The 7550-nt window shown below is 34.0% G+C and overlaps 1 protein-coding gene across 1 annotated transcript; it reads right to left on the bottom strand.

The window, feature by feature from the left end:
* Positions 1 to 1042: 1042 nt before the first annotated feature.
* On the bottom strand, positions 1043 to 3624 carry LOC145107835 (defective in cullin neddylation protein (DUF298)). The gene is made up of 9 exons (XM_079044791.1): positions 3340 to 3624; positions 2663 to 2747; positions 2465 to 2539; positions 2349 to 2385; positions 2179 to 2262; positions 2012 to 2072; positions 1580 to 1686; positions 1433 to 1498; positions 1043 to 1339 (listed from the first exon to the last, which is right to left on the bottom strand). The coding sequence occupies exons 1-9, from the start codon at positions 3419 to 3421 to the stop codon at positions 1244 to 1246; spliced, it is 693 nt and encodes a 230-aa protein (XP_078900917.1). The 5' UTR covers positions 3422 to 3624; the 3' UTR covers positions 1043 to 1243.
* Between the last annotated feature and the right edge of the window lie 3926 nt (positions 3625 to 7550).

Here is a 7550-nt window from a genome sequence, read left to right as displayed (position 1 = left end):
CAAAAAATGTCAAAAATTCAAAATTCAAAAAATCAACTTTCTTTTTTTACTCCAAAATTTTCAAAATTTCACACTTTCAAATATTATACCAAAATGTTCATATTTTCGTATTTTCAAATTAAAAAATTAAAAATTTTCATATTTTCAAATTTTGAAGTACTTGTTTTTCTTAAGATATATTAATATTTGATTAATTTTAATATTTTATAATAATATATGGTCTCCGATTAATCCCCGATTAATCACTGCCAAGACCGATTAATCCCTTAACACCAGTCTACCGTCAAGCGATTTTTACAACCTTGGTTGTTATGTGAATAATTTTGTTGGACAACATCTTATTATGATTTGATATCTATTAGTTTGAACATGATAAATTAAATTTTATTAGATTTTAAATTCAAATTTAAAAGTTTAAATGGATTGATCGAATTAAAGATACGACTTAGTGGGTTTGTTTGATAAATAAATAAGAAAACAAACTAATTTTGTAAGAGATAAATAAGGATAAAAAAATAGAAACAAATTAATTTTAGTAAGTGTTAAATAACAATAAATTTTTATTTTAAGTGGAAGCTAGAAATATCATCTCCCGCAAAAGAAATGAACGCTTCCCCATATCTTCACCATTCACCAAATTCGAAGGAGCGTGTGCCAAATGCGAATACTCCTTATATAAAATATAGATGCTTGACTATCTCCTTTATGTTTTATTGCTTACGTATGCCAAAGGTCATCTTATAGAATAGTTTCAAAAATGCATACATCCAACCTTCCCTCAACTCATCCATTACTAGATTTTGGGTATTGTTGTACAGTTTTTGTTACGTAAAAGCTGCTATTTTATGGCCAAAATGTGACATTAAACTTATATAAAATACACTATTTTCCTCAATATTTTAGAAATACAACATGTAGTGGTGGATTGGTAAGGCATTAGAAGATGTTGTGGAGTTCGAACCTCGACCCATATACAATTGTGGCCATGGAGGTTTGTTTGTAGTCTACAATCTCCAGGGGATTAGTTAAAAGAAATGCAACATTTTCATAAACAAAGGGGGGAATTTTTTTAATGCAACATACGTGTTGTTTACTTGTTTAAGAAGAATCCATTCACATTGATTGAGACAATAAATTAATCAATCCTTTCAAGAAATGAGCTTCACTAATTAGATACTGTATCTTGAAGCCATATCATATGCATATATATAAACCATGCGTTGACCAAATGAAATTTGGTCAGCTAGCTCTGTTTTGACCTCACCCACTCAACAAAGTTGTCTAGGATCAAAGGCCAAGCAAGTTCCTCATCATAATTATTAAAATCCGGGAAACTTATCTGTTAAAACAAAAAATAAATTAAAACTGTATTATCATAAAACTATCAAACTAAAAAAAAAAAAATCATGATAATGTTTAAATTAATGATTACCTCATGGCAGAATCTATAGAACCCCATCCATTGATCCATGTTTATGACCTTGTAATCAATCTGTGTCTGCAAAATACTCCAAAATTAAAATTTCATGTATTATTTTTTATAAAAGAATAAAAAAGAAGACATTTTTTTTCTCCTCACCTTTAGATACTGAATGAACAAATCCACTTGCATGCGGAATTGTGACCCCAAAACAAGCTCCAATAATTCACATATGCTCTCAATATCTATGCTCTTTTGCTTCTCCTCTATATAATATAATAACCACTAAAAAAATTAATAAACAATTGAAATGAGAAAATAAAAATAAAAAGTTTATGTCATAAACAAGTAACAAACTATTTTCTTTTTTCACAAAACACCTTTCAAAAAAAGTACTACAAAAAAAGTAAGCAACTATACTTTGTGTATTACAAAATACCCTAAAAACAAGGCGCCAGTCATCCAATATAATTAATTATATCGGATGACTGATATAATTATATCGGATGACTGGTGCTGAGATGACTGACTGACTCACAGTCAGTCATCTGATACCTGCATAAGCTGCAAGTAACAGTAGACCATATTTACCGGTTAGACAATATCGAAATGCATAAGAATAGAACTCCACATAATTTGATGGCCTGCGGACCTTTAAATAAAACAAACAAGTTAGTGATACTAAAAATTAAAAATTCTTCTTATTTAACAAAACTTAAAGAAAATGAAAAAAAAAGTATGGTAAAATAGTAAAATACCTCGTTGTCTAGATCAGGAAGTGCCTTTTTTAACTTAACTATGGTATCACTCCGTAATGCTTTAAGCCCTTTTCGCCATTCATCCTATAAAGAATAGAAATTTATGAGGTTTTTATTCATCATGTTATTAATTAGGTTAAAAAGGTAGTTTTTTTTTTTTTTTTTATTACCAGGGTGAAGTATCCCTGCTTTTCAGCTTGCATTTTCCTGGAAATTATAGAGAAATCAGTAATGGAAGTGATAAAAGATGTGATAAATGATAGTAATGGATGCAATGGGAACTTACCAAGCAAGCATCAATATGCGTACATCTGTGTGTTCAACTTCTAAGTCAGAACAAAGATACTCTATTCCTTCTGGGCTGTTTATACAGACATGAATGTATCAAAGATGAAGAGGAAGAAGAAGCTGAGACTTGATGCAGAATCTAGTAATCTACTGCAACAAATTCAATCACCAAAAGAAATAGATAGATAGTACTTACTCAATCATACCAGAAGACTCATTTGCATATGAATAGTATAGCTGATCAATGCGTTCCAACTCCTTGGATGCAGCTTTACCTGAAGCTGAAGAGAAAGGTTAACTCTACAAGTGAAAGTAGGCAGTTATCTGAATCTGATTAGTAGTATGTATATTGTGATAAACTTGCAGTTTTAGCAATAGATATAGCTTAAATCAGATGACTTTGATCAAAATCTCAACCATGAACAGCTTTATATTTCATGATTGCTGTTATTTATCATGTCAGAATCCACATATGAACGATTGAACACGAAGTTACTGGTTTAAGAACAGCACATGGAATTTGGGACAATCAAAAGGGAATTTTGGGTGACTCTCTTGTGAGAACTTAACATGATCGGTGCAAGTTATTTTTGTGCGTCTATTCATCGCGTCTTTAGAGTAAATTGAAAGTTAATAATCCGAGAACATAGCTCGATTAAGATTAATTTATACGGTTATAGACCAACTCGATAACATGTACAGAATTATGGTTTCGTAATTTGCCTCTGAAGTCGGCTACTGGCTAAAAGTTGAAAAAACAGTAATCCATGCGCCTTGATTTTACTTCAAAACGAACGAAATCATCAAACTAAAGCAAAAACTAACCTACTTATAGTGAAATTGAAATCGGGAAACAAAAAATTGATTGCATACCAGAGCGGAATAGATCCATGGCAGAAGAATTTGATGAGGTCGTTGAATTAGTTGGGCCTTTCTTCGACGCAGCCCGACGCATCTTGAATAAATTCTTTAGAAAACGAATTTCGAAGAATCGGGACAAAAATCAATGGTGATGATGGTGATGGTGTTGATGATGTAACGAGATCCGAGAGCCGATACGAAGCGATGAAACTCTTACAGAACGAAACGATCGGAACGGAGTTGGAGTCGGAATCGGAGAACGGACATCGACGGAAAGTTGTGCGGACGGTTGACTGCTTAGATACGATGGTCGGTTGTGAACCGACGCTCAAGGTCTTTGGATCCCTTATTGGAATGTTAACTTTCAACAAAATAATTTCTTTCTTGTATGGTATTTTCATACAAGCTATTTTTGTTTTCTATTTTATTATTTCTTAGGATGAGGCGAGCGGTCGTCATCGAAAAAATGATGTCAACTCAGTGTCACGTCAACTCCACTATCAAGTTACTAGATGTTGGAAATGGTTACCACTCCATAATACTTATCGTTTTATTTTTTACATTAAATTAAATAAATAAATATAATTTAAAACATAAATAAATATTTTACATTAATTAAAAAACAGAGAAACTTAAAACCTAAATTACTAAAAAAAACACAAAAAAAACATAGAAAATTAAACCTAAATTACTAAAAAAACATAGAAAATAAAACTTAAATATTACAAAACTATAACCTAGTTTCCATATTTTTCTCGAACTTGTTGTTGGATTGGAGATGTTGTCAATTATATGTAACTAAGATATGGATCATTTGGAGTGTTTGGGGTGTTTGGAGTAGGTGAGATATTTTGATTTGGATCCATCGATTGAAGAAAATAAAGAAAATGGGAAGAGATTGTGTGTTTTTGTAGTGTAAAATGTATGTAAAATAAATATTATCTATAGTTGTAGCATATGTTTTTTAAATTGAAAATGAAATAATTTTTTTTTGGGTCCAACAGTAAAAAAGAAAAAAGAAACAAAGAAAACAGTCAAAAATTCGTTGCCACCCCTTCTTCTTCCCGATTGGTTGTTTTCGCGCATCTTACCAGCCACATCACAGCAAAGCCACCGGACATCGGGGCGGTGTTCACGTGTGACTTGGTTCTCCAAGTCAGCATCACGCGTCCTTTACTTCCCCCATTCTGTTGTATTTTCCTTTTTGTTAAAAAAAAGTCATTTACATTTTTAAAAATTGCATTGCTAATTTTTATATATATAGTTGGTTTTGTCATTTTTTTTTGTTTTAAAATATCTATATATTAGTTTCATCACAACCATTATTTGTTATTGGGATAATGACTTAAAATGGTAACATAGTTTACGTTGTGTACATATTTAGCCATTTGTGTTTATTTTTGTATATATTTAATCATTTATATTTTTTTGTTCATATTTAACCAATTATTATTTATTTTTTTATACACATATGACCATTACATTTAATGATCATATGTGTACAAACTAAAAAAATAAGTGGTTAAATGTGTACAAAAAACATAAATGACTAAATATCTACAAAAATAAACATAAGTGATTAAATATGTACACAATCTAAACTATGTTACCCTTTTAGAGCATTATATCATCGTTATTTTGTTTTCTTTTTAACTATAATCAAACGTCAAAACACATACACCTGAGGTATGTCTTTGATCTCAGGTAGATCTTCAGGAAATACATCGGGGTAGTCACATACCTGAGGTATGTATTTGATCTCTTTTGTTTTGCTCTTTTTATCTACAATCTGAGCCAAGAAAGCGTAGCATTTCTTGTGTAAATACTTTTGAGCCTTGGTGCAAGATATGATCTTGAGGTTTTGCCCTAACTTGTCTCCATAGATGATTAGGGCTTCTCTGTTGTGTAAGGGTAGTCGTATGGCTTTTTCGTAGCATAAGATTTCGGCGCGGTGATGAGATAATGTAACACCTATTCCAGGTATTAATGTAATTTTCAAAATTATAAGGTTTTGGCACTGGGACTCGACGAGTTGGGAGCCCCGACTCGTCGAGTGGAGGCTATCAAGAGGACGCGGAAGTTAGGCCCGACTCGACGAGTAGGAGTTGTAAAGAGAAACCCTAAATTTTAGGGTCTGCACCCTATATAATCTCCTTAAGGACCTTGAGGCTGACCTTCCATCAGCCTCCAAACCCTAAAACGTCTGTGCTAAACCCTAATCCCCATTCTCTTCCATTTTGTGAGCTAAGAGTGATTTGTGGAGCTTAAGAAGAAGGAAATAGTGAGAAGAAGGAGGAGATCCAACAAGCCAAGCTCTCACTCTTGAACTTAACCATCTTGTGGATTGTTGTAAGTCTTCAAGACCTGATTTTTTATCTTAGAAAATGGCTAGATCTTCAGTTTACTCTTCATTTCCCATTATTCTTGTTGATTGCATGCATGGGGTTCATAAAGTTTGCAACTTTATGAATCTCCAGGGCAAAATAGTCTCGAGGTGGGCTAGATCTAGTTTATGGTCAAGCAAGGATACCATGCAAGGGTTTCTAAGTGTATTTCTCCCCTTTTTGGCCATTTTGATTCAAGGACATGCATTGGACATGTATGTCAATAAAGCCCCCATATTTGGAACGTTTTGAGGACTAGAAACTCTTCTGGAAAGGAGGGATTCCAGATACCTAAAGTCTTGGACCAAATGGCTAAGCTTTGGAGCTTTCCAACCTTTGATAAGGGCCTTAGAGCATTCGGAGTGGTTTCGGAAGGTAAAGTTGGAAACTTTATCCTTCTAGACACCTTAGGGTTTCAGATCTAAGCCCTGAAGTCCCTGCATTCGATGGATTATCATAATAAGCAAACAGGGAGGGGGACTCGACGAGTTGCCTTGGCAACTCGACGAGTCGGATCGGGTTTCCCCGTCGATTGGATATCAAGAGAACTCGCCGAGTTGATGAACCAACTCGGCGAGTTGGCTAGGGTTTATTCAGGTGTTCTGGAATCTGCAGGAACTCGACGAGTTGCTAGATACACTCGACGAGTTGAGGTCAACATGGACTCTTGACCTTGACTTTGATCAGGGTTGACTTTAAGGGTAATTATGGGATTATGACAAGTTAATCACTTAATGATTATAGGCAGTTGAGTTGGAGCAGCACGTGGGACATATCTGATTCTAGCTTGTCAGTTCAGCATTCGAGAGGTGAGTCTTCTCACCATACAAATGGGTCTAAGGCACCAAGGCCGGCCCATTTCATGTTATGTGGATTGTTGATTGATTATGCGTTATGTTATTATGACATTTGCATGGAAGACCACGTGGGGGTTCCCGTGGCATTGGGTATAAGACATTGGAGGGTTTCCATGACATCCTAGTATATCTTCATGTATAGTTGCATTATGTCTTGTTTGGTAGTGAAGACCTTGTGGGGGTTCCCAAGGCAGGAAGACCTTGTGGGGGTTCCCAAGGCAGGAAGTGTTGGATTAATCTCTAAGTCCATAACTATATTTGGTATGTACTTGACCCGACCCGACATGGTCCATTTGGGTTGCACTTCACCGACACAATTTATATGGATAGTCTTTTGAGAATAGTATATTTATGATTTATATTAATATATTATAAGTTCTAATATATTAATATGGAATCATATTATTTAATTAGTATTGATCAAGAATTAATTTAGAATTAATTAAGTGATCAAAAATAACTAATTAAATATGGACTCTTATATATATGGAATGGGCCAAGTTCATTTAGGTTGGGCTAAGCTTTCATGGATGGTCCATGGAGCTTTTAACCCATGGATCCTATGTAAATGAAAGGTCATGGGTATTAGGGTTTACATGGATGTAACCCTAATCCTCCATAATATATAAAGGGGTCCTTGGCTCACAAAATTGGCACAAGTGTGTGAAAATAAGAGTGGGCCGATTTTAGTGTGCATACATATTCTCTCAAGTTCTTCCAAGGTGTTTTGGTGATTTGTGATTCCATTTGAGGCTTCCACACTATTGGGGCTAAGCTCTTAAAGCTTGAAGACATCAAGCTACATCAAAAGGTATGTCATCTAACTAGAACTTTGTAGTATAGGTGCTTCATAATATGGTAGTTAGGATGAAACCTTGGAATAGTTAATATTTGCATGTATAATAGAGAAAACATAGATCCAAGGTTTATAGGGTTGCATGTACACCATATGAGTGTTAGAATGCTCAAAACCCAACATAGA

The sequence above is a fragment of the Lactuca virosa genome, chromosome 4 (genome assembly GCF_052849685.1).
Source record: "Lactuca virosa cultivar CGN04683 chromosome 4, Lactuca_virosa_CGN04683_v6, whole genome shotgun sequence".
Taxonomy (NCBI): domain Eukaryota; kingdom Viridiplantae; phylum Streptophyta; class Magnoliopsida; order Asterales; family Asteraceae; genus Lactuca; species Lactuca virosa.
This window is presented reverse-complemented; position numbering and strand designations above follow the sequence as displayed.

What these genes read in the sequence shown, in the direction of transcription:
- LOC145107835 (XM_079044791.1), bottom strand. Translation starts at nt 3,421, where the DNA reads ATGCGTCGGGCTGCGTCGAAGAAAGGCCCAACTAATTCAACGACCTCA. An exon ending in CGCATATTGATGCTTGCTTG is followed by an intron (nt 2,386 to 2,464) that starts GTAAGTTCCCAT and finishes TATAATTTCCAG; the next exon opens with GAAAATGCAAGCTGAAAAGC. An exon ending in TCTATAGATTCTGCCATGAG is followed by an intron (nt 1,340 to 1,432) that starts GTAATCATTAAT and finishes TTGTTTTAACAG; the next exon opens with ATAAGTTTCCCGGATTTTAA.